We start from the raw sequence: 26,840 nt of genomic DNA on the forward strand, positions 1-26,840 counted from the left end.
GAGAAGCCCACCCCAGGCTCTCATATCCCAGGCTCTCCTCTCAGGAGATGTCCCCAGAGGCAACCCAACCCACAGAGCAGCGATCCAGGCCCCTGCTCGGCCGACAGCCTTGAAGGCCATTCAGGTCAGGTCGTTTTGCTGTTGGGCTCTAACCCCACAGCTCAACTGATAAAACTGCACAATTGCTAAATAGTGCTCAGTCATGGAAATCCATCAGCCTCAGGGTCTCACTGTGTTGCCCAGGCTGGAGTGCTGTGCAATCACAGCTCACTGCAGTCTCAAACGCCTGGGCTCAGGTGATCCTCCCATCTCACTTTCCTGAGTAGCTGGTACTACAGGGACACACCACCACACCTGGCTCATTTTAAAAATCTGTTGTAGAGACAGCTCGTCTCAAACTCTTGCCCTCAAGTGATCCTCCCACCTCCGCCTCCCAAAGTGCTGGGATTACAGGCATGAGCACCATGTCTATCCAACAGCACCTGTTGTAGGAGCAGGGGCAGAGCTGCTGGCTTCCCTGCTTGGTCTGCAAGCCTGGGTTTCCGTCCTCTATGCTCAGCTCCCTCGTTAAACTCAAGCCAGTATTTACCAGGCTCCAGAGGACTGCGCTTTGCAAGGTCTTTTGGGTTCAAGACACAGTGAGCGAGGTCTCAGTATAAAACCAGGGTTCTGATGGCTTCCTCTGGATGTAATGGGACCTCCAGGACCACTCTGCCATCATCCCCCACAGGACCCAGTGCACAGAGAGGGTGGCAACGGCAGCAGTGCCTGGGAGAGGACCTTGGGCAGGCCCTGTGCACGGGCGAGTGGGAAAGGGAGCGGGACCCACAGGGGGAACGAGTTTCTCTCTCTGCCCCTTTTATGGGTCCTGTGTCATCCACAATAATACCATGGGCTGCTCGGGGATTTCAAAACAGTCTGTCCAAGGACTGAGAACATCTAAGACGACATTCTGGGTCCCATGAAAAGGAAAAGCATGCTGGAAGAGAACACATACCCCTTTCCTCCAAAAATCAAGTCCTTTGATTAAATAACATTTATAACAGTGGTGCTGTTACTTATAAAAGCAAACCACCTGCGATCACAATTAGAAAAGGTGAGAATAGATTCTGGCACATCCACCCCACCAAAATATGTGTGTGGGACCTGGACTTTGGCAGAAAAATGCACATGCAGGCAGGAGCACACACACACGCACACACACATACAAATCTCTGTGAGGTTTGTGCATGTTCACAAAGTCCCTGTGCTGAGAGCCAGACCAAGACACTCCTGTTTTCCCTTAAGACACCTCACTGCTTCCTGCATTGTCTCCAATCCACCTTTTACTTCTGTTGTCAGAAAAGCAAAATGCTACACAAGTCACTGTCACCTAATTCATCCACCGGCTGCACTGACAGGCTAGTGTCCAAGCCTCTCCTTGCCACAGAGACTTGCTGGAAACTACAGTCGGGGAAGCCAGAAGAGAAAGGGCATCTGCCGTCCCACCTGGTACACGCACCAGCCCCTGGCGGGAAAGGCTCACTGCTGCAACACCCCCACGGAGCCCCAGTGGTTCCACCAGCTCGCTGGCTGCCCTGCCCCAGTGGCAGCTCCTGGAACCCAGCTCAGAGCCTGGCAAGGACCTGGTTGGCACTAGGGAAAAACGTGTTGAGGGAATGAGGCTCTCTGAGGCCTTCCTCGGCTGGACATTCACCTGGGCGCCCACCCCACACCGAGGCCAGGATGCCCACAGTGCCGAGCTGAGCCGCCCCACGCGTGCCCAGCCTCGGGTTACCTGGAGCTTCCGGGCCATGGCCACCACCTCGTGGTCTGGGGGATTGTATTTGTAGCAATTCGAGAACATCAGCCGGACATCAGCAGCAAAGCCCTGTGCGTCTGGGTACTCTCGGCCATCCATCTTCCTCTGCAACACACAGTGACAGGGGCCAGTGAGCGTGGCCCGTGGCCTCTGGACTCTCTGCCACACCCCACGACATGAACTCTGGAGCCTCACGAGCCACCGCCAGCTCCAGGACAGTGCCTACTGGCCTGGCCGGCAGGACACCCCAGCTCTCCAGGACCTCGTACGAGGAAACCCAAAGTGAGGACATGAGAGGGTGACTCGATGGCTTGGCAGGGAGGGTCTGGGACTCCAGAGACAGATCTCCCGGTAGGAAGAAAAATGCACTCAACGAGAAATCCCAGGTTCCCGTAGGTGTCCCTCGGCCCCTTCCTTGTCCAGAGCTTCCCTTCACACAAAGTGGGTAAATCTTCACATGCTGATGTGCCATCAGCAGCCCCGGGGGGCGTGAGGCTGCAGCAAAGTCAGATTCCACCAACAACAGGGGGCCTGCTCAGTCTACACAAGGAAATGTAAATTTTTCCCTCAAGGAAGCCAGTAGCTGTTAGCCAGCTTGCTTCCTACAGAAGCACCCCGGTATCCCAGGGGCCTAGCTGGACCTAAGGGACTCCACGCTGTGTCCAGCCGCAGCTCCTGAACCCCACAGGGGTGGAGGCAACGGGGACGTGTCGGCTGACACCCACCCACGTTTACTCGGCCACACAGAGACCCTACAGCAAAACCCACCGCAGGTCCCACCTGGCTTTGGCAAGCAGAGAACTGAGGCCAAGGCCTGGGCAGACAGTGCCAGGCGGCAGGGGTGAGGAGGGGCACACAATCAGTCCCCAGAGCTGGGAGGTGCAGGTGGCTCTGCCGGGGAGTGGCCAGAGGCAGGATCGTCGAGGGACACTTCAAGGTGACCACTGGGAACACACTAGTTGGGGCAAAAAGAGGTCATGCTGTGCCCGAGGGAGTGAGTTTCCTATCCCGGGATGGCTTCAAGGAGAGGGACCTTGTCGGGGACCTCGAGGGATGACACACGCAAGGGCAGGGCGAATCTACCCCGACCGCTCCGTGGGGTCCAGGCTGCATTCGTCCAGGTGCCAGTCAGATGGAGGGGCCGGGTCCTAACCTGCAGAGGGCGCCCCCAACTCAGGGCCCGCACCCTATGCACTCAGACATGAGACCCATCCAGAAGGAAGGGCTGGCAGAAAGAACCCGGGGACACAGTGGGACCTGAAAGCCTCTGATGTTGGGAGAAAAGCTTGTTTTCCGTTTTAGCATGTGCCGGGACAAACCATCCCCAAAAGCTCCATCTGTAAAATCTATAGGTCCTGAGGCCTCTCTCCCTGATTCACCGCCCCTTTTCCACAGTGTCCGCGCCACACTCGCGGGCAGCAAGTGCTGCCAACGCACCTGGCTTCTCCCCATGCCAGGACAGACAGAGGTGGGAAGCTCCGAACAAAGCAGATCATGACTTTAAAGTGAACTGATTTTCTAGAGCTTCTTTATTATGGTTTCAAGGGCAAATCAGACCCTTTGACCAAAACGGAATTAAGCTGAGCTTGAGTCCAGCCCAAACACTGGAACCCCCAGTGATGTTCCAGAAATCCCTGCTAACTGTGCTAACTGTGCTGTGGTAGAGACACACCAACCCCAGCCCTGGAGGCTGCAGCCGAGGCTCCTGGCAGCTCTGGGCTGCGTAGCTCCGGCTCTCAGCTTCCCCACCCACGGCAGTGGAGCCAGGCGGCCCTGCGTGTCACTTTCACCTGACTGCACTGGGCTCTGGGGCCTGGGCCAGCCAGGTCTGTCCTGCCCCTGAGATCCAGTCAACCAAGGAAGAAAAGGCTTTCATCAGGAGATCCTGCCTCAGGTGGGCAGAACGACTGCGACTGGCTTCCCAGGATGAAAACAACTGCCCAACAGGGCTCCCAGCAGCTCTTCCCAGGGCCGCGGAGGAGGCGGGCCACACCTCTGCCAACTGCCTGCACGTCCCTGGGAGCTGGCCTGGAGCTCTCCCAGAGGGAAGGCAGGTGCCAACCAGAAGTCTGGAAAGGTGCTCAGGGAAGACTCAGTGGAGCTCACCCTGCCTTGGGGCGGTGCAGCTCAAATGCCGCCCCCACCACCACCCGCCATAGGGACCAGACTCACTCTGACCTGCTGCGAGGCACACAAGAGCCCAGGCAGAGGCTGCCGCCTTGAGAAGACTGGCATGGGGGAGGCCAGGCTCTCGGTCTCAGCTCTGCCACCTGCCCAGGGCCCACTTCCGTCTGGTGAGGGGGTGGAGTTTGGAGGCACTTAAGGGACAGAAGCCAGGCCATCCCCACTGGCCGCCTCACTCCTGTCTGCTGTGAGGCGCCTGTATCCGGGGCTTGAGGGAAGCAAAGTGCAGCTTTAAAACTTGTGCCAACTGTGAGAGTGGCCCAGCTCTAGGGGCCCCCTGACCTGATGATACAGAATGGGAGGTGGGAAGGAAATCAATGAAATCACCAAACAGGTTCGATGGGAATAAACAACAACAGAGCCACAGACTCCGGGACCCACAAGCAGGGCACGCCTTCCTCGCTGAGCCCTGCCAGCCACAGCCGGGGATGCGGGGGCCAGCCCGGAGGGTGCGCTTCTCCGGCAGGCGAGACCCTGCTCCCCGAGAGCCCCCACTCAGCCGGCACAAGACATCAGCACCCACGGCAGAGCCGCAGGATGTGGGCAGAGCAGGGCCTGCCGCGCAGCCACGTACCTTCACGGTGCTGAGGTCCATCGGGTGCTTGATGATGTCATGGTAGTCGTGCAGCTCCAGGGCCTCGGCGTCCACCGGCTTGTAGAAGGGCCAGGCGTAGGCCGCGTGCTTCTTGGATAGCATCTCCCTGAGGATGCTGTCACAGTAGCGCAGGTGCTCCGACAGCTTGCCCTTCTTGCCTGCGTGCTGGGGCACCTCGCCGTCCTCCAGGTCCTTCTTGGGAGGCTTGATGGGGCGGCCACCACTCTCCCGCCGGGCCACCACTTTGGCCTGCTTGGGGTCTGACAACGGCGGGGGCGACTCACTCCGGCTGGCAGTGATGGCCGACGTCGTGGGAGTGGTTGTGTCTGCTTTCCGCTTCACGCCCTTTTTCTGCGACAGTGAAATAACCAGTGAACCCCGGAAACCAGGCTGTGGCCCCAAAGACGCATGTCGCTGCAGCCGCGTTTCTGGGGCACTGTCTGCCTGCCTGGTGCTGGGCTAAGCGGCCACATGCACGGCCCCACAGGAGAGGACACCAAGGCTCAGGGGCCATGTCACTGGCCCAAGGTCACACAGCTGGCAGTGGTGAGGCTGGGACTCTCCCTCAGGCTCAACTCTGAAACCCACCCTCACCTGGGTGTGGGGAGACACCTCTCTCCCTTAGCCCCGAGGGCTCAGGGGTCCCAGGTGGGCTCGCACCTCACACCCCAAGCCGTGTGAGGTGCTGCATGCAATTCGCCAGACACCTAACAAGCACCCAGACCAGGACCCGGGGACCTCGGTGCTGCAGAGACCTGGGAGGAACTCCCTGCTTTTAGAGACCAGCAGGAAAGTTCCAGACAAGGGCCTGAGAGCAGGGGCTCCGCGGACAAACACAAGTTTTGCGGGACAAGAGGGAGGCAGGAGAGCATTCCGGACACAGGGCAGGGGGCAGCCCAACCAGGAGGCATGAAGCAGCCACAGCAGCTCTGGGAACAAGGGACTTCAGGGAGTGAGTGGGCAAGTCTGGACTCCATCCCAGCAGCAATGGGAGCCACCTAAGGCTATTTCAAGCAAGGAGAGGAGGGAAATGACCCACAGAGCCTTCTGTGGGTGTGTCCTGGGGACGGAGCCAGGCACCAGGCAGACGCACGTTTAACGTCCAGGCCTTGTGGGGGTGTGCAGGCCTCTCTGGGCAGCCTGCAAGGGCCTCAGCACCCAGCACCCATGGGCATCACCTTAGCGTTCCAGGGCCAGGGCTCAGTGTGCACCCTGAGACCAGCTCAGCTGGCTTCTAATCTTAGCCCAGCGGGAGAAGAGCCAGGGGGAGCCACGGCTCCCAGCCCACGGCACCTGCCGTCTAGAGAGCCACCCACAGTCACTGCCCAGCCAAGCCGCCACCCTCAGACTGGCAGGGGCCAGAGCTGGCTATCCACAAACACTTGACAGGCACCGACGGGCTGCCAAGCGCCAGGCGCGTGCCGCAGAGGGCGGGTAGGAGCAGGGAGAGACTCGTCTGGCCGTGGCAAATGGGACATGCTCCAGAAACAGCCCCCGCTGGGGGGAGGCGGCTTGGCCAGAGGCCACCCATAAGTGCAGGCAGTGAAGGCCATGGGGAGGGGAAGCAACGGAGGTGGCGTTTTACCTTGGGCGAGCCATTTAACCCCTTTGAGCGCCCGCTTCCTCATCTGTAAGATGGGGGAAATACTGTCTGCCCCAGAGGGTTGCTGTGAGGATCAAATTGAAGAAGATAATACACATAAGTGCCTGGCACGGGCCCTGCTCAAAGCAGGAGACTCACCAGGCCTCACTAGCCCCAAATCTTGCAGGGAGCACCCACTCCCTGCCGAGACCGACAGGGCCCGCTGTGAAAAGCTCCCAGCCAAGTGGGGAGCAGGACAGGCAGGTCTCCATGCTCCCATGTGGAGCCCACAGGCGGGGCCGACTTGGGTGCTGGCACCTCACAATGCACCCAGGTGGGTACAGCTGGCACCACTCTCCTGAGTGTGAGAAGGGGAGGACCAGGACCCCTCCCACCCTGGCTTCTCTCCCACAACTTCCCCACCTTGACCAAGCCTTTGGCCAGGGCTTCTGGCCAGAGAAGCTGGGATTCAAGTTCAGCCAGGCCCTCCCTTACCAGCTGTGTGACCTTCAGCTCCCCAGGCCTAGGTCTCCTCATCTGCGTCAGTAACAACGGCCTGACCTCCCAGGGCGCAGAGAGAACCACTCCCAAGAGCCGGCACTCAGGGTAAGGTGGGAGACCCCGCCCGCTGCTCCTGCCATGACCTCAGGAACCCTGGCTGGTCTCAGACGCCCCAGCCATCTAGACTCAGGGTGCTCACCTTGACGACAGGCGGCGTAGGAGGGACCACGGGGACGATGGGTGTGGCAGGAGGAGGTGGGGCGGCAGCTGGGGGGACTGGGACCGACGTGACGTTTGCAGTGATGGTTGGTACAGGGGTGGCAGCGATGACGGGCGTCTGGGAGACAGTGGGGGGCACGCTCTGAAAGGGGGTTGCTGGGGAGACAGAGGACACAGCCGCCACTTGCTGCGTACCTTCAAGACAAGGAAGCGATGTTCAGCACGCCAGGCTCCACTAGTATTTCCAGAAGCTTCCAGTGCCACCCCTCCAGCCAGAACACGGGGGCCAGCTCTGTGCTGCTAAGACCCCCGACCATAAGAACCCTCCATGCTGAGATGCCCCCCATCCTGCATCTTGGGGGCAGGGATGGTCTGGCTCATCTTGGCTGAGGGCTCTCTGCATGAAGTGGAGGCCCCCCGCCACAGACCACAGGAGGCGGAATGAGGAAGCCAGGGCAGTCCCATGGCCTGGCAGTCAAGGGCCACCCTGGAGTCACGGAAAGCTGGTACTGAACTCGGTTCCCTCAGTAACAAGCTGAGTGACCAAGGACATGGCCGTACTTAAGCCCCCAGCTTCTCCCATCTGCAACACGGGACAGCCCGTGGCACTGGCCATCCCGCTTGGTCAGCCTCTCCACCCAGACACGCCTGCATGCCGGTTTCCCAGGCCAGGTGGGATCCCGGGGCTCACGGCACTTATCACTACCGTGCTCCCTGACAGGGAGACGCGGTCTTACTTGACCAGGGAGCCAGGCAGGTGACAGTGACTCTCAGGTCACAGAGAATCAAATGAGTGCTAAAGAGACAAAGCCCTAGGAGGGGCACAGGCCCCAGGCATCATGGAAGAAGTGACTTCAGGGCTGGAACTGGAAGGGGGAGCAGGATTTGGGAGGTGGAGAGCAGGGACAGGTGATCCTCCTAGACCGTGAGCTCCTCCCCAGAGTGGGCTCAAAGGCAGCCGGCTACGGCGTTAACGTCTTCTGTATCCCCGGGCCAGCTGCCCCTCCAACATCACCCACAGGCCACACTCAGCCAAGACCCGGCACCCACAAGCTCTTCATGACAGATGGGAAACAGCTCAGATGGCTAAAGGACTCGAATCCCAGCCCATCCACCCGTAGGCCTCTGCAGAGAGGCCCAGCCCCTCGCCCACCCTGGCTCCCTTTACCTGTGCTCTGGGCTCCCGCAGCTGGCTTCCGGCCTTTGCCCTTTGGAGCAGGGGGTAATAATTCAACTTCCTCTTGGGGCATCTGGGCCACTTTTTGTAGAAAAATTTTCTCTAAGGCTTGGGCCATTAGCACTATGTCATCTGTGGGCTGAAGACACAGAGAGAGTTCAGGTCACGTGTCAGGAAAGGAGCTGTATGCTTGCAAAGGACATTATTAGTTGTAGCTCAAAAAAATATTTAAAATTTGTTAACAGAGGCCGGGTGCGGTGGCTCAAGCTTGTAATCCCAGCATTTTGGGAGGCCGAGGCGGGCGGATCACGAGGTCAGCAGATCGAGACCACGGTGAAACCCCGTCTCTACTAAAAAGATACAAAAAAATTAGCCGGGCGTGGTGGCGGACGCCTGTAGTCCCAGCTACTCGGAGAGGCTGAGGCAGGAGAATGGCGTGAACCCGGGAGGCGGAGCTTGCAGTGAGCCGAGATCGCGCCACCGCACTCCACCCTGGGCGACAGAGCGAGACTCCGTCTCAAAAAAAAAAAAAAAAAATTTGTTAACAGATTTGGCAGTGCAGGAGAGAACAAAATGAATATATATATACATGTATATGTATGTGTATATATATACACGTGTATGTATGTGTATATATATACACGTATATGTATGTGTATATATATACACGTATATGTATGTATATACTCCTGTATGTGTGTGTGTGTGTGTATATATATATATATATATATATATATAAATTTTTTTTTTTTTTTGAGTCTTGCTCTGTCGCCCAGGCTGGAGTGCAGTGGCACGATCTCGGCTCACTGCAACCTCCACCTCCCGGGTTTAAGCGATTCTCCTGCCTTAGCCTTCTGAGTAGCTGGGATTACAGGTGCCTGCTACCACACCTGGCTAATTTTTTTTGTATTTTTAGTAGAGACGGGGTTTCACCATGTTGCACAGGCTGGTCACGAACTCCTGAGCTCAAGTGATCCACCCACCTTGGCCTCTCAAAGTGCTGGGATTACAGGTGTGAGCCATGGCACCCGGCCAGGTGATGCGCTTTGGGCCTGCCCAATAGCTGCTGCAAAGCGCCCAGGCCGACCTGGCACTGGCCAAGAATGGCTAGGGGATCCACGTGGCACAGCGCCCGAATCCTTACTGCATGCGGCCTGCTGGGCCCCCATCTTCTTACCTTGTTATAAATGTAACAATTTGTAAACATGGTGTTGAAGTCCTGCATACATTCGCTTGCACTCCAATAATAATTATTTTCTAGTCTCTTCTTAATAGTCCCCATATCCATTGGGTTTTTTATTATTTTATGATAATCCTAGGAAAGAGATTTTCAGAGGCATTACCAGAAGATTCTATATAATTATTTTCACAATTCCCAAGTGGACACAGCCTGGCCTTCCCAAGTGGACTGAGGACTGGGGCTGGCCCGGAGGCACTTTCTGGTCTCTGAAGGCAGTGGGCTATGGTGAGGTGGGCACTTGGCCAGCTCCAAACTCCTGCCCAACCTCTCTCTGGACCCCAAGCATGTGCAGAGGGGAGCCCACGGAGCTAGGGCAGACCCCAGGACAGGTCTACATACTGGAGATGGGGCCAAACCTTCCAGGGTCCAAACCTGCAGGTGACCAGGGCCCAGCAGGGCCCAGAGCCCAGGCCACCAAGTGCCAGCCCAGGGCTTCCTCTGCAATGCTCAGGGTTTGTCTGTGTGGGCCCTGGTCAAAAATGAGCATGCAGATGAGGGCACCATCACCTGAAAAGCAGACCTCAACATACACTCGGCCTCTAACTCCAAGTGGGCTCACCAAGCTGGCAGATGGGCCATCCTGCAGGAGCCAGTGAGGTGGAAGAAGGCCCCAGTGAGCCTCGACTCCTAAGCCCCATCACCGCTTTCCTCCTGGACACGCGTGGCTTCTCCCTATTTCCTGCATCTAGGGCAGCTGCCCTCCACTCTCCCACACCCACGTGGCCCCTGTGCGCCTTTGTGCTGTCCCCAGCTTAGCAGCAAATTCCCAAGGCCAGACAGGCAGTCTTTCCAGGAGTGGGGGAAGCAGGAGGGGACAGAGGACGGCCGCAGCAGAGCGTGGCTCTTGGGGAGGCAGCAGCTACGCACCGGCAGGTTCAATTTGATTGCGTCCACGGGCTGGTAGAAGGGCCAGGCGAACTGGTGTTTCCAGAGCGTCTTCACCACCACATTCTGCATGTACTGCAGCTGGTTGGTCTTGCGGCCAGGCTTGCTGGGGTTGGAGACCTCCGGGGGGGGTGGGTTCACAGGGCCCGGGGCCGCCGGGATCCCCGCAGGGGCGACTGTCGTGGTGGTGGACATCCTCCGGCAGCTCGCTCACTTTCTGTCACAGCAGCGGCTTGGAGAGGCCCTGGCTGCTTCTACGCTCCCTGAGGAGGCGCGACGTCCCATTTCCGGGCCCAACCAGGCGACAGCTGCAGAGGAGGAAGCACAACAGAGAGGCGGGCCAGTCACCCCAGGGACCCCCACCTCTCCCAGCCTCGGTGGGCTCCTGAGGGCACCTGTCGGGCCCCAGCAGGGCCTGCTCTACTCACTCACCCCCATTGCCCAGCCACCCAGGTGAGAGGCTGTCGGGAAAGCTGCTCAGGCCAAGCACCACCAGCTCAGAATGACTCTCCAACCACTGCTCTCAGGCACGGAAGGGAAGGCCTGGGCGGTGGAGGGAGCTCAGGCACATGCCACTTGCTCCCAGGTGGGGGCTTGGGGCACACACTGGGAGGCAGGTATGCCAAGGGACTCAGCCACTGGCAGCCTTCTGCCCACCAACCACCCACTCGTGGGACTGACTCGTTGCTACTGGGCTCTGACAGCTTGGCCACGACAATGTACTGACGAGTGACCCATGCGTGGACAGCACAGTGTGGGCCCAACACAGCCAGGGCAAGTGGGGCCGGCACAACACAGACGTTTGCAGACCCAAACACGGTGCAAGGAGGTGGCACCCTTGAGCAAGGCCAAGCAGTGAGGTTCTACCGTAGCCAGGAGAACAAGCCCAGGTTTGTGATGGCAGCGTGGCTGTGACCCGGCCCGGCTCTCGGCCAATCAGAGAGGCGGGAGCGGCGGCTCAGACCCTGCTGAACTCCGCACCCCAGCTGACCACAGGGAGCTCTGCACAGGTGAGATGCTGGGGCTTCCCTGGCCCCGAATGGCTGGCCACAGGCAGGGCTGGCAGGAGGAGGCCACCACCACCCTTCGTGTCCCAGGAGGGCATGGACAGTTGAGAGCGCCCATAGGAACACTGCACAGTGGAGAACGCATGCAGGCCTCCAACCACGGCCAGGGCCCTGTGGCGTGGCCCCGTGTCTACCTGTAAAGGTGTGGGGCAGACTTGAGGAGCTCTAACCCGGCGCCTGGGACTTCAACTTCAGCCTCGTGCCTTGCTGCCATGTGGGCCTTTCCTGCAGTCGTATAACTGACAGGTCAGGGCTGGAGGCTCCCCTCGGAGCACAGGCAGCTCCTTCCTGCCGTGGAAGGAGCCGGCTTCGGCCACAGAACCGGCCACTTATAGATGCTCGGAGCAGACAGTCAAGACTAGGGGAAGTTTGTGAGCTGGGTGACATCTGGTTGGTCCCCTGAAATCTGCCACGGTGGGCAGTTACACCACAGCCACGGGCAAATGCTGCAAACCAGGACCCCCTCCCCAAGCTGGATGCTCAATGTTGTCAGCACCCTGCGTGGCAACCTCACTTCCTCCCACCCCACCCCAGAGTGCAAAGGACTTCAAACTACACGCAACACAGCTCACCCACCAAGCATGCCAGCATGAGAGAACATGCCTCAACTCCTGGGGTGCCCACCTGTGCCAGGGTCTCATCCAGGGAAGCTCCTCACACCCACCCTCTTCTACACCCTCCTGAGGTGAGCAGTTGCCTCCATGCCTCTCCATCTCACCGATCCAGTGCTCACAGCCCCAGGCTGCAACCCTGGTGGGGAGGGCAGCTGTGCCGGTTTCTGTGTCCTCACCCCAGACAGACAGCTGCTGTGCCGGGCACAAGCCTGGGGTCACCCCAAACGCCTCTCTTCCTGCTGCCCCAGGCCAGAGCGTGGCAGCAGTGCCCCTCACCACCACCACTTGCTAGGATTTCCATGAAGCCCTCCCAGCAGGGCTCCCTGCTCTGCCCCACAAGGACCGCCTAGTCCACACTGCAAGGTGATCCTGTTAAAACCAAGTCGGATCAAGTCACTGGTCCCCTCAAAACCTCCCAGGGGCTCCATGTGACTCAGAGTGAAAGCGAGTCCTGCCCCTCCCCCCGGCTGGTGGGACCTGGGGTGACCCAGGGTGACCGGGTCCTGAGACCTGTATCCTGTCTCCTGTGACTTGCGGCCCTCCCTCAAGGCCTGGACAGCAGCAGGCTCCTGCCCTTCCAAGGCCTCCAGGTACCTCCCAGAACACCCTTCCTGCTGGACCCCCAGGCAGGACAGACGCTGGGGCCAGCCACACGACCTGGTCCTTCCGCTTCCCCACGAGGCTCCTGAGGGTGGAGGAGGAGTCAGGCACAAAGAGAGCTCACGCCAGTGACGGGCACCAAGCACCACACGCAGCTCCACTGAGACTGCCGGGCAGCACTCTGACAGAAGGCCCAGGCTGTGTTGCTGCCGCCTCCCAGGGCCCAGATGTCGGCTCCCAGGTGTCAGTCAGGTGGGGACATTCCCAGTATCCACTGCTGCTGCACAGGCCCAGGAGCCAGGAAATGGGGCTGAAACTGACCTTTGGGGATGTGGGGGTGGTCAGGGCACAAAGGAAGGCTCCCAGGCTGCAGGCCAGCTTCCTCCAAGCGTGAGGATGGACGGTCACAGCTCAACACGGGGGACCTGCTTATGCTGCCGTCGGGACCCCACGCCTGGCCAGATCAGGCCCTCTAAGCTACCCACTTCCAACCACCTGCCCACTGTGGACACCGGAGTGCACGCCTCGTCCTGGGTGGGGAGGGCAGCCTCGCCCAGCCATGGACTGTGAGCTTGAACAAGGCAGAGGGAGGGGCGCCCTGGGCTCTGGTTGGCGCCAGCCCACCAGCCACGGCAGAGCCGCCTAAGGCCCAGCCCAGGAGCCCTCTTGCTGCTGCCAGGGAAATCCTGGCCAATGTGGTTAAAGCTCTGGGGCTGCACCTGGTGCCAGCATGCGCTCACTGAATGCCAGTGGTCACTACAGGCCCTGAGGGTGCAGCTTGCCTCCAGCTCCACTACCTGGCAGAAACACACCGACCCCAACAAGAACTGGAAGGCTGAGGGGTGCAGTGTAAAAAGCCCCTGGCACACACTGGCAGGCGACTACCCCACCCTCAGTGGCGAGGCATGGTGACCTCACCTCTCCTCTCCTGGAACACAAACCCTGCCCTCTGAGACACCTACACCCCACACACTCAGATTTTTGCAAAAACTCGAGGACAACACGATACCATGGTAAGTGGCCCTGCCTCCCCCAGAAGCCCTTGGCACAGAAGCGGAGCCCCCAGGCAGCCTGGCACCAGCCAGTGGGAGGGGCAGGGAGGGAGGGCAGCCAGAGGGCAAAGGGGTGGCATCCCCCTCAAGCTCCCTCCGCTACCAGGTACCAGGACCCAACACCTGGCAGGGACCACGCCGGGCAGGATGAGACCAGGAGGCGACAGTCAGGTGAGAGCCCAGCGTGACCCCTCCCTGTGGGAGAATGTGCGGTTCCCAGAGTCCCGGGGAGAGGGAGGGCTGAGACGGGCTCAGTGCCTCAGGTGCCCGTCCACAGCATATTCACACCATGTCATCCCCTCTGAGGCCGAGGGCTGGTACCAACCGCAGACACCTTCCCTCCAAGTGCAGTGGGTGGACAGGCGAGAACCACAGCCAGGGCCTGGCTCTGCCACCCTCAGAGTCTCAACTGTCCAGACAGAGAAGCTGAAGAAACCAGAAGGCGTCTGTGCAAGGGAGCCCCACACGGACACTGGAAAGAACCAGGGCGACCTGCAGATCAACTTGAAAGACCTCCCCTACGGCGATGGAAATGAGATGAGGCAAACGGCTTCCCGACCAGAGCTCATGCACCTTCCACATCTGTGCAGGGAGCTCGGGGCCACATCCCGAGATGGGAAAGACAACTGAGGCTTCCACAAAGAAATTACAATGAAACAGACACTGGCCAGGCCAGCTGAAAATCAGTGATGGACTATGGTCCAAATCGACGTGGAGGTTCCAACAAGAGAAAGACAATGGTGGGGTCACCCTACTCCAGCCTCCGAGTGCCCCAGAGGGCGCACAAGCAGGACAGCCACCTGTTGCACAGTGTGGTGCTTTCACACCATGCTCACCCCACCTCCGCCCTCTGGCCCAGACGTTGGTGGCTCCTCTGTGGGGCGAGGCGAGGTGAGGTGGGAGCAGACAGTGGAGAAATACCACAAACAGCACAGGTGGTCGGCCAGGGCCACGAGCCCTTCAGCTCACCGATGCCGAGACCCCCGCAATCCCCGCAACAAACCTGCAAGGTCAGAATGATTGTGCACATGTACAGACGACTAAGCTGAGGCCCTTCCTCCTTCACCTCCGGAGTGCCACCTGAGTGCAGAGGCTTTGGGACGCAAAGCACTCAGCAGTCGGTCGTGGAGGCACAGCCTAAGATCAAGACCCTGGGCTTCCTGTCCCAGGCTCCTCAACCTGCAGGCGGCCACACAGCAAGAAGACCCTGGGCAGTTAAAGAACGAGGCGCTCCTGCTTCCCCCACCCCCAACGGCCAGCAAGGACACAAAGGCAGCCCAGGGCAGGGCCAGCCGCCAGCCACAAAGCCCCTCCAGAACCCAAGGTCCAGTGGAGACTCCAAAAGGGCTGACTGCAGGGCCCCCACACCAGACACAGAGGCCCTGCGAGAGGGAGGCATGGAGCACCCGGGGTGTCAGCACACCAGGATTCACAGCCCGGCTCTCCACCCCCGGCTGACCTCGCTGTGAAGTTAAGAGATGGTTTGTGCTGAGAGCTTAGCAAGGCCGTCTACCAAGTGCTTCCCACCATAGCCCATGGGCAGGCACGAGAGTCATGCCTCCCACAGGCCACAGCTTCACTCATGCAAGGACATTCTGGGGGCTGGGGCGTCCCAGCCAGCGGCTAGAACTGGGTGTGACCATGGGCCCCCTTGACTGTGGAGAAAAGGAGGTGCCCCTAGATCCCAAGTCCCCTGGGGCTGCAGCAAAGGGAGGAGGACCTTGCAACACTCCAGGGTGCCACGTGGACGAACAGAGGTAACATTGGGAACGTGGCTGGCAGTGTTGGACATTCAGAACACGTCTGCCCAAAACAAACATGGCCTTCACTTCTCCCAGCTCCCAGAAACAAAGTAAACAGAAGGATCATGTCTGGACACCAGGGACCAGCCCCTCACTGTTACATCCCTGTCCCCCCGGCCCAGGCCAGAGCCTGACCACTCCGTGTCACCCGCCTCTACTTCTGTAGTGACTATCAACTTTCTGGATTTCAGAAAGCCAAACCCACAAGGGGAGCCTTTCCCCGGAGGGTGGAGGTGTCTCTCCTCCACAGACCCCTACCCCAGGGTCTGAGATGACATCCCAAATCAAACCCGGTATTCTGCAGAGATACACAAAGGTTCAAACTACAGACAGCCTTGTATCAGCTGTAAAGGGTCCAGATTTTGCTGCAGAAGAAAAAACCCGGTATCCCCTCGCTCAGCCCACTGTGTCACCAAGAGGGAGGGTGGGCAGGTGGCCGAAGAGGGCTCCATTTTATTGTCCAGGAAGGGGTGGCCTGGGCCCCACGGCTGGTGGGGCAGTGGCACTGGATTTGAAGCAAAGCTGGGCACTGGAGGCTGTGCCTTGGGCCGGTGTGCTGGCAGCGCCTGCTGGAGGAGCCAAGGGGCACTGATTCAACACTGTATTTCCGGAACCAGAGTTAATATCGCGGGTGTGGTGGCATTGTGGTTATAACCTTTCAAAAGTCCTCATCTTTCACAGATTTGGACTGAAAATTCTATGAATGAAATGTGTCTGGAATTTGCTTCATGATAACGTGGGGGGTGAAAATGAGTGGGGCCTGGAAGAAACGGGCCAGCCCAGAGCTGCCCCTGCCTGCGGAAGCTGCTCAGAGGGAAGAGGGTGCACCTCCCTTCTCCCCAGGCCCCCAGCACCCTGTTCCTCAACACACACTGTGCATCCTGGGTCCTCACAGCAACTGTGGGGTCCAGGGTTCTGCCTTGCACCCATTCTCCACCTTCATGGGATGGGGAAGAAGCCGAGGGGACTCCTGTGAGGAAGTGGGGCAGGGGTGGGGCAGATGGACTCAGGTGGAGTGACTCAGGCTGGAGGAAGGCAGCGGTGCCAGAGACCCCAGTGCCTTAAAGTCTAGACATGAGACACATGAAACCTTCGTGCCGCAATCCCTCCTCCACCCCTCGCACCTGCCCTGCGGGAATGTGCAGCAGAAGGGGGTGTGGTCTCCTGGGGGTAAACCCTTGCTCCTTTTCTCGGGGAGCAGGGGGGCCCCATGTCACAGGGACCCTGGACACTGGTGGGGCTGGAAGCCCATCTGCTAAAATGTGAACCTGAAGGGTCTGTAAGCATGTACAGTGCAGGAAGAACGAATTTCACCACTCAGCCTTCCTTTGGTGAACGGGCTCCCACACAGCCTGCTAGCAGCCACTTCGCTCCGGGGGGCTCTTTGCTGTGCAGGCAAGGCCCCCTCAGGAAGGCAGCCCGGCCATTAGCTGTCTGTCGCAGCAGCAGCAGCCTCGTCCTCAGCAAACGCACTCCATCCCCGGGACCATGGCAGGGAAGCTGTGGGTCCTTGGGGGACAGGCCTGGGGAGCCAGATGTGCCACTGCTGCTCTCCCCTGGGCACTGCAGGACAGGGATGGAGCTCTGTCTCCCAGAGGAGAAGGCGGAGGCTCAGAGACCCTCCCTGGGGCCCACCTCCCCAGGTCTCCCACTCAGCTGCCCACAAAGCCCGTGCTAGAGAGCCCACAGGCACTGCCCGCCGGGCCCAGCAGAGACTGAGGCAGAGGCCACCCTTGCCAGTCGGGTAAAAGTCGGAGTGAGCAGGCAGCCTGCCTTAGACACAAGAGGATCCGAAACTGCCCAGAGAGGAAACTCAGACAAACCACAAAAGTCCTCGAACGCCAAGCGAAAACCCAGTAGTGAGTGGCTCTGGTGAAATCCTCAAGAAGGACCCAGGCCACGCGCAGTGGCTCAGGCCTGTGACCCCAGCACCTTGGGAAGGGCAGGAGGATCCCCTGACGCCAGGAGTTCGAGACCAGCCTGGGCAACCTAGTAACACTCTGATTCTACGAAAATTTAAAAAAATTAGCCAGGCCTGGTGGTGCACCTAGAATCCCAGCTATTCAGGAGGCTGAGGTGGGAGGATCACTTGAGCCTGGGAGTTTGAGGACGCAGTCAGCTGTGATCACGCTGCCGCACTCCAGCCTGGATGTCAGAGCAAGACCCTGACACACACACACACACACACACACACACACACACACACACACACACACACTCACGATGTGGAATGCCATGGAGATTTCCAAAGTAGCCAGTGGGGAGGGCAGTGGCCAGGCTCCCCTAATACTGACTAGCACCCTTTCTGGGTCCCACTCATGCCCTATCCAGGAAGGGCTCTGTGCTGGACATGGAAGGAATGTTGGTGAGGTGGCCCGAATCCTACCTATCCTCACCCTTGCTGTGTGGCCCCAGGCAGGCCCACCTCTGGCCTTGAAGCTGTGGGTGGTCCCCTGAACCCTTCCCAAGGTCCCTGGACTCTGCCTTCCTCTCCACAGGGCACAGGAGGACCTCAATGAAAAGCAGAAATTCAGCCCCCTTTAGGCTGGCCCAGCCCAGAATTTATCAGAAAAGATGCTGAGTCCAGGGCTGTGGACAAACGGGGAGGGAATGGGAATCTGTCCAGTTGCCACCAAAGAAAACACCCAGAAAAGCCGGAAGCAGCCCCCCTGACCCCTCCTCCTGGGGAACGGGGACCCAGAGGGGCAGGAGCAGGCACGCCACCTGGCCAGCACAGCAGCCCAGCCTTCAGGCACTCCACAGAGGGAGGACAGAAGGGTGCTGCCCCAACGCCACACCCTGGGGCAAACCAGCCAAGGGGCAGCGGCTGGACCATGGGGGCATCTCCAGCCTGGCCTGGCCCCAGAGCAAAAAGTCCTTATTTGGGGTCCAGGGATGGGGAGTCCTAGCTTTCTGCAAACAGGCAGGGGTGGGAGGATGGCTTACCAAGGCCATTCCGGCTATAGCATGGGTCGGGAGGAGCGGTGGCAGGGAGGGGCAGGGCTACACAGCTCTGCAGGGGCTCAATCAGGCCTGCCAGCTAAAGGGTGGGAGACAGGAGCACTGGAACCAGGGGTGGGGGTGCCGGAGGAAGCGAGGGGAGGCCTTTCCCAGGGGCTCCCCATTCCCCACGGGTCTCCAGCCCTGGGATTTCCATAGCTCTGGGCCTCTGTACCTGGGTCCCTGTGTCCCTGACTGGGTGGCCCCCACTGGGGCAATCCAGCCCGTCTCCTGGACTCTGTCCTGTGTCAGTGGGGGTCAGATGAGCCCCATCTTCCGTAAGTGGAGGGGACGCTCAGAGGTGAAGGGGCACAATGTCGCCCAGACAGAGAAGGCCAGAGCCAGCTTGAACAAAGCTGGACATCCACGCCAGACTCACCGCCAGCACCCCACGGCCCCAGAATTCTCGGGATAATGCTGGGAGCAGTGCTGTGATCGGCTGTGGCAGGAGGGAGCTGAGTCTGTGAGAAGGGATCCCAGCCTACTGCCCCCACAGCCCCATCTAACCCGGCCAACCTAGCACCTGTCCCCAGGCGGCCAGAGGGGCCTCCCCGGCCCATGTGGTGACCAGCAGCCACCCTCCAGGACTCAGGAAACTGGATCTGTCAGGGCAGGGCTGCCTTCAGTGACAGACGGAGCCAACTGCTTCCTTCTATGGAGTCAGAGGAGAAGTTGGGGGCTGGGGGCCCCCTGTAGCCCTGGAGGAGCCCTGGGGAGGGCAGCTGGGCATCGTGGGCCCCACCCAAGCAGGCACGGCCAGCCCTGGCGCCTACTCCCCAGGGGGATCTGCCCCAGGGGCCATGAGCCCCCCATGCACAGTGCACCTGCTCTCCCGCAGCTGTCTGGCTGCCTGGAGGGCCCGGCTCTATAGGCCCAGCCCTGTCCTGGGGCGCTTCAGCAGACTGGTGGGGCTGTCCTGGGGCATGGCCCCAGACACGCTGGGCAGGTGCAGCTGCCAGCACTGCCTCTCCCGTGACTGTCCCCTGCACCCCACAGTTCTCCCCACTCTGCACCCACCAGTGCCTTCTAGACCTAAGACCTCACATGCCTCCTGCTTTCTGAACCCAAGGCCTGTGCTTCTCCATGGCCCTACGGCCCTGGGAGAACGGCCTCTCTGAAGGTTTCCCTTCCTGCCATGACGCCCCCACAGCCTTCTGGCCACACCCTGTCACCTCTTCCAAGCTCCGTCCCTACCCACCTCTCTACCCACTCCTTGAATAGAGAGGACTCAAAGGACGCTCTACCCCCGTGGGACCCTCATGAGGGGCGTGAGGAGACCCGACCCTCCGCACACGCTGGGAACGAGGAAGCCGGCCCCACAGACTCCAGTCAGGCCCTCCCAACCCCAGGCCACCGCCACGTAGTCAGGGTCTCCCACGGGCCTGGGAAGGGCAGGAGAGCCACGACTCAGGCAGGGGACTCTGTTCAGAGGAGCAGTGAGGACAGCACCTGGCCCTTTAGAGGGAAGGGGACACCGTGCTCTTAGAGGGACACAGCCTCAGGGTCAGGCCCTGGTGCTCCGCACTTCCTAAAACAAAGCTGCGGCAGGCCCACCTAGCATCCATCTGTCTGCTCCATCTCCTCTCAGCCGGCCTGACAAGAACCAAACTCACAAAACAACCCGGCCCCAGGAGACAGGCCTGGCCTCGCTGCTGTCCCACTCAGCCATGCTGAGCCAGGACAAGGCGCCAGCAGGGCCGCAGCTCTCAGACCATCCCCTTGGTTATCTCGTCTATGTTCTCTGCCCACCCCCAACCACAAACGCTGAGGACTGTAGGATATCCCCAGGCCTGTTGCCGGGACAGACCGGAGGCAGAGCTAAGAGCAGAGCGCGGGCGTGCGGCACATCTGTCTGTGAGTCCACAGCCCACGGAGCCACCATGCTTGACCCTTGCCTCCTACCCAGCCCCTGGCACCAGTGAGGGCCTGGTCAGCGTACCCAGGGCTCTGTCCTGTGGTGTGGGCAGATGGGGGCGGGTGGCACCCTGGACCCGCAGGCTCACACAGCTGCCCCTTTGCACACTTTGCTCCTTGTGGGATTGTCGGGCCACGGCTCCAGGGACGCATGGCACAGGGAGGGCATCCTCTCAGCCGCTTATAGGTAGATTCTTCCTTCCGCCACATGACAGGTTATAGCTACAACACTCAGCACTCCTGCAGGGGCCGGGCACCTCGCACAGATGCATCTGTGCCTCGTCTCGGTCAGTGCTCACACGGAGGCTAAGGCAGTCCCGCCCCAGAGTCCCACAGCTCCCAGGTACCGACTCGGAGCCCCAGGTCCTCATGCACTGAGGGCGCTCCCTCTGCCTCAGACTCCAGGCCCAGCCAGCAGCTGCCTCTGCAGATCACACCTGAGTCCACTGGGCGCTTTGCAAAATGCTGCAGCTGGTTATCAAGCCACACTCACAAAGATCCAGCCGTTGACTCCTGAACCTCACCGCACCCTCAGCGGGACACTTTTCCAAGTGGCTGGAGAAGTTGTCTCCAACAACACCATGTTAACTTCTGACAAACTCAGTACCTCGGGGGCCTGTGGCAAGGAGGGGGGCGGGGGCACATTGCACGCCCCATCTTCCCAACACCAGGCTCTGAAGGCCCCGCGAGGAGGCAGCCTGCGAACTGACTCGCAGGGAACAGCCACAGACTGCTGCGAGACCCGACAACAGCACGGACACGACAGGGTCCGAGCTTCCAGCCACACGCACAGGTCCTGTCTCCACTGCGAGCTCAATCAGGAGTGGCCAGAAGACTGACAATTTAAACCACCAACAGGTGAATGGCCCAAAGTGACACTTTCTCTTTAAAAGAGCTCTCGGTCAGGCATGGTGGCTCACACCTGTAATCTCAGCACTTTGGGAGGCTGAGATGGGTGGATCACCTGAGGTCAGGAGTTCAAGACCAGTCTGGCCAACATGGCGAAACCCCATCTTTACTAAAAAATACAAAAAAAAAAAAAAAAAATAGCCGGGTGTGGTGGCGGGCACCTGTAATCCCAGCTACTTGGGAGGCTGAGGCAGGTAGAACTGCTTGAACCCAGGAGGCGGCGGTTGCAGTGAGGGGAAATCACGCCATTACACACCAGCCTGGGCAACAGAGGGAGACTCTGTCTCAAAATAAATACATAAATAACTGAGCTCTCAAGCATCCTGGCCGAGCATGTGGGCACATGCTTGTAATCCCAGCACTTCAGGAGGCTGAGACGGGTGGGTCACTTACGGCCAGGAGTTTGAGACCAGCCTGGCCAACATGGTAAAACGCCATCTCTACTAAAAATACAAACAAACAAATAAGCAAGTCCTCAAGCCTCTCAGATGGCAGGAGCCCAGGAACCGGAGCAGGGAGGCCCGGGCACAGGGGCCCATGATTTCTGTGCCCACGAGTTCACAGAAAGGAGAATAGGCAAAGAAAGCCCTATGCTCCGCCACCAGCTGGGCACCTCTACAAGGTGGCAGTACCAACAAAAACACAGGAGCAAGGCCATTCTTGGCAAACGCTGACCCAAATGCACCTGGCGCCCCATCATGCTTTGCCACCTGTGCATCTCTTCCGCTCCAACAAGGGGGCGGAGCCACAGGGGTCAGAAAGGCCCAAGGCAGACCCATAAGTTCCAAAACCTTTTACAGCAAGAAGCCTTGCATTCTACCTTGATTCATCCAGTTACCTTCTAGCTTCAACCAGGTACTGGCTTCGTGATATAAGGGACCTACCTGCTAGGCGCGGTGGCTCACGCCTGTAATCCCAGCACTTTGGGAGGCTGAGGCAGGTGGATCACGAGGTGAGGAGTTCAAGACCAGCCTGTCCAACACAGTGAAACCCCGTCTCTACTAAAAATACAAAAAGTTAGTCGGGCGTGGTGGCGGACGCCTGTAATCCCAACTACTAGGGAGGCTGAAGCAGGAGAATTGCTAGAACCCGGGAGGTGGAGGTTGCAGTGAGCTGAGATCGTGCCACTGCACTCCAGCCTGGGCGACAACGCAAGACTCCATCTCAAGGAAAAAAAAAAAAAAGGAACCTGCCTAGGACAGGAACCCCGTCAGGTCAGTTATACTTTGATGACCGGTAAAGGAAGCAAGCGGAGGATCCTCTGACCAACTGCATTAACTGCTTTGAAAACCAAGAGACCTGAAGCACGACTTCAGGCATGCCCCCATCTCCCAGGCAGCAACGCTGGGAACGGTAGGCCCCGGCTCCCCATAACCCGCCCCGGTACCGTGTGTATCCACAGCAAAACATCGTTCCCATTGAGAACTGGGCATAGCTGTTGGTTTTGTGCCAATCACCCCACTTGGGAAACCCTGAGCCACCATGCCTCAGGGAAAGTGGTGGCACTTCTGGTGGCACCAGGAATCAGAGAAGGCCATCACTGCCGCCTGGTGCACAGGGCTCCTGTGGCTGCCATCTCCGGAGCCTGGAGGAAGAGGGCAAAGGAAGGTACCACCGGCTGCAGCAGGCCTGGCTGCTTCGCTCTGCACACCCCCACTTTCACTTTCTGGGTATGACTACTTCGGAGTGTAGGGCAGGCAGTGTTTGCAAGTCCCGTCCTTCATTCATAGCTCACACTTCCGAAGCAGGCGCGAGCTGTTGTCAAAGGAAAGTAATTACTCTACTTTCTAAAAACAAAACAAAAATAAAAACGGAGTGACTGCCCACTCGGAGAAGGCTTTTGAAATCCCTCCTCCCCGGATGTCCCAGCAGCAGGGCTCAGGCTGGAGCTGCTCCCAGTCTTTCCAGGCACCCGGTGCCCCGCTGAGGCACTGGGCCTCTGAGGCTACCGGGAAGGTCAGAAAGAAACGCCCCTCGCTCGCCTGCAGCCCGTCCTGTCACAGCGTGTGCCTTATCTTTCATGATCAGTAACCACCAGCACCCATCAAGGCCTCAACAGAGAAACCGGCAAACACAGATCTTTATTTGCAAATGAGTGGCTGCATCAGGGCTGCCAGGGAAGGACCCCGGAGGGAGGGCTCCCTAACCCCTGACGCCAGCCCCTTGCAGGGGTTCAGACCTTCCTTAGACCCCATTGGAAGCCAGTAACAAACCACTTTCCCCAGAAAAATGCCATACAACTTTGCATAGATCCCAGGATCTCCCCAGGGCTACTACGAGGACCCAGGAAAAAAACCCCTCCATTTTAAAGGAAAGAGTAAGGGGAAAAGCCTACAAAAGAGCAGGGTAAAAAGAAAACTCTTTTCCTCTTCTGTTCCTTCTCACAGGGGAGGGTGGGGGAGGACGGGACACACGAAGCTGCCTCTTGCAGTTCCAGCCCAATTACTCTGCCCACCAATGCACTACAGTCTCCCCTCCTGGTTAACTTTTGCAGACAATGACCAAGTTTAATGTAAGGGGGAGAAACCCCAGCTATGTATTTCTGAGCAGAAAGCTTTCAACTAAAATTAAGGATCGCAACCACTCAAGGACTGGGTCCAACGGAGGAACCCACACGATGGACGCCGGGTCCCTGCCCCCGGTGGGTCTCGGTGGGCCGAGTTCTGGGACACCCGCCCTCGAGGGAAAGGAGGCTGCGCGAAGCCCCCATCCCGGCCCTGCCCCCGAACAAGCAACCGGTGGAATAAGACTTCCCGCACGCCCCAGCTTTATTCACAGGGGGCCCACCAGGGCCATGTGGGTGTACAAGGTTCGGGGTGCGCATTTCTCCCCGGATGGGCTTGTATCACGCTGTCACTCCGGCGCCCCCAAAAGTGGGAAGGAGGGGAAACACCCCCGTCCCTCCCGCTCCAACTCGCCCTCGCCCGGATTAAGCGATTTTCAGGCTGATTTCGAAACGGGAACTTGGTCTCCCCCTGGTTTGGGTGCAATAATCCGGCAACTCAGGGGGGCTCAAAGTCAGCTCTGGGCCCGTAACTCTGGGAGGAGGCCGCGCAGAGCCCAGGCCCGAGCCCGGCCTTGCCCCCCGCCCCAGCCGCAGCGACGGTCCCCAGCAACGGCTCAGGAGCGAGGCCGGCGGGGCAGGCGCGGGGAAAGTGGCGCCGCGGAGCGCACGGCCGCAGGCCGGGGCCGCCGCGCGCACCTTCCCCCTCCGCGTCCTCCCTGGGTTCCCCCTTCGAAAGATGGCGGGCGGAGGAAAGGGGGAAAAAAATCCCTTCCGTGAGGGAGGGCGCGCGGAGGCCGGGCTGGCGCGGGGCGCGCGGGCCGCGCCAACTCCGGGCTGCGCGCCCCGGCCGCAGCGACGCCCCGAGTCCGGGACGGAGGCGGCCAGGCGGGAGCGGGAGGAGGGGAGCGGAGCCCGCGCCGCCGCCGCCGCTACCGCCGCCGCGACCCCGGGCGGCCGCCGCGCTTTGTTGCATCGTGGCCGCGCACAAAGGCGGCGGCGGCGGCGGCCCCGGGCGCCCGGTTCACCCGGACGCGCCGGCGGACTGCGCGGGGCGCTCGGGGCCGCGCTCCCCGTCCCGGCCCGGCCCGCCGCTGCCCGCGCCGCCCGCCGCCCCGCGCGCGCAAGGAAGCAAGAGAAAGGCGTACTTGGCCTCGCGGCTCCGGCGGCCGTCCCCTCCCGGCCCGCGCGGCCGGCTCCTCTTTGGCTCGCCGGCCCCGGCAGCATAATAGACGCGCCGGAGCCGAGCAGGGCTCATGCGCTGCGCCGCGGCGCCTGGCGGGAGTCGTAGTCCGCGGCCGGGCCCGCGCCGGGACCGCCCAGGGGAGGCCGCGGCGCGCGGACTACATGTCCCGGCCCCGCTGGCGCCGCGCCCCGCCCCGCGCGCCCCCGCCCGCCCCGCCGACCCGGCCGAGAGCGGGCCTGGCCCGGGGGGCGCGCGGGGGCGGGGCTCGGCGCCCGCCTGGCAGGGCAGCAACGCTGGGACCCCGTGGGCCGTTCCCCGCCCGGGCCCGCGCGGCTCTCCCCACCCTGTGTCGGGGACAGCGCCTGGCGGCGGATTTTCCGGTGCCCCAGGACGGCGTGGAAGAAGCAGGAACGCAGCCAGCACCGCAGCCCCCGTCCGGGCACCCCGAGGCCCGCGGGAGCCACCCTCGAACACCGGCCGCGCACGGGCGGGGCGGCGCGGCGCGCACCTGCCGGGAGCCCGTGTTTGTAAACAAACCGCGCGCCTAATTAGCCTGGCGGGAGCGCGCGCGCGGGGCGGGGGGCGGGGCGTCGGTGCGCGCGGGCAGGTCGGCCCCGCCCGGGGAGGAGCCGCGCTCTGCCGCGCCCTCCGTGTCCCCATCTCCCCCACCCTTGACTTGCTGGGGCGCGGGCGCCCAAGTTCGCTGTTGCTGGAGAGGGCGCCAAGTCCCCAGAGCTGGCGAAGAGTTAGGGGTGTTCCCAGCTCTGCCTGAGGACCTTCTCTCCCCAAGCCCCGGTTTCCCCATCTGCCCAGTGAGGGGCAGGAACTAGATACCAGGTTCCCAGCCTGAGATTCCGGGAGAGGGCCACCCCTGGCCCTTTTTCTGTATCTTGAAAGGTTCAGCCCGTGGACACGTTTTGCATCTTGTTTTGGACGATGACGACTCGGGTTTACACATAAATCAAGTTGTGTGGGGTTTTTTTGTTTTTTTGGTGTTTGTTTTTTTTTGAGACATTAGTTTCGCTCTTGTCACCCAGGCTGGAGTGCTGTCGTGCAGTGGCTCGATCTCGGCTCACTGCAACGTCCGCCTCTCGGGTTCAGGCGATTCTCCTGGCTCAGCCTCCCGAGTAGCTGAGATTACAGGCACCCGCCACCACGCCCGGCTAGCTTTTGTATTTTTTAGTAGAGATGGGGTTTCACCATGTTGGCCAGGCTGGTCTCAAACTCCTGGCGTGAGATGATCCACCCACCGCCGCCTCCCAAAGTGCTGGGATTACAAGCGTGAGCCAACGCACCCGGCCACATAAATCAATTTTAATCCAACTGTAACTTAAGGTGGTTACACGTTGTGTATATTAGACCCCAATAAAAACGTCAAAAACAAAACAAGGTTCCTCGGTGCCTGCTGAACCTGCCACCTGCTAGGTCGAGTTTCCTTGTGTGGGCTGCACCCACCCCAAGCCCCTGGGGTCCCCAGGTGTATTCCAAGTTGAGCAGCAGCTCCACTGCCTGAAATGCACACATCTATGCAATATTCACAAAGCGAGTGCCAGCACAGAGACAATTCATCCCCATGCACACCCGGAAGGCAGGTGTTCTGTTCCAGGCTGACAGGTAAGGAAACAGGCTCAGTGAGGCAAAGGGTCCTGCCCAAGGTCACAGAGCCAATTTGCAGGACGGCTGAGACCCCAAAGCCCTGGGGTCTTAGGAAGAGTTTGCAGAGGAAGCCAACACCTTTCCCAACCCTGTCCCTCTGTTTCTGCTGGGAGCCCAGGACCTTCTTACACTCCAGGGCAAGGCTCTAGGACAAGGTTCCAGCCTTGCCTTTCTAGTTGGCAAAATGGACAAAGTGCAGTCCTCAGGGACAGGAAGGTCGGAGAGGGGGAATATGGGAGGTGAGGATCTGCAGGCAGGTCCCTTAGAACTATCATCCTGGTTGTGTCCCCAAACCCCCGGTGGAGTTCCTCAACCTACAGGCTTCTGTGTTGGCCACCTTGGAGGCTGCAACC

General features: G+C 60.1%; 1 protein-coding gene across 3 annotated transcripts in view; it reads right to left on the reverse strand.

Annotated features, from left to right (window-relative positions):
- Positions 1–24,910, reverse strand: part of BRD3 (bromodomain containing 3) — a 36,180-nt gene extending 11,270 nt beyond the window's left edge. For 2 of the 3 annotated variants that reach the window (XM_030818137.1, XM_030818135.1), the window contains exons 1-7: positions 24,794–24,910; positions 10,167–10,492; positions 9,237–9,374; positions 8,051–8,198; positions 6,863–7,077; positions 4,560–4,931; positions 1,778–1,906 (exon numbers count right to left, since the gene is read on the reverse strand). In XM_030818137.1, the coding sequence (XP_030673997.1) occupies positions 1,778–1,906; positions 4,560–4,931; positions 6,863–7,077; positions 8,051–8,198; positions 9,237–9,374; positions 10,167–10,379 (1,215 nt within the window). In that variant the 5' untranslated portion in view covers positions 10,380–10,492; positions 24,794–24,910. Of the gene's footprint in view, positions 1–1,777; positions 1,907–4,559; positions 4,932–6,862; positions 7,078–8,050; positions 8,199–9,236; positions 9,375–10,166; positions 10,493–11,385; positions 11,487–24,793 lie in introns of those variants that run through there. The other variant, XM_030818136.1, reaches the window with a different exon arrangement.
- Positions 24,911–26,840: the final 1,930 nt, after the last annotated feature.

Source organism: Nomascus leucogenys, chromosome 8 (assembly GCF_006542625.1).
Source record: "Nomascus leucogenys isolate Asia chromosome 8, Asia_NLE_v1, whole genome shotgun sequence".
Lineage (NCBI taxonomy): Eukaryota > Metazoa > Chordata > Mammalia > Primates > Hylobatidae > Nomascus > Nomascus leucogenys.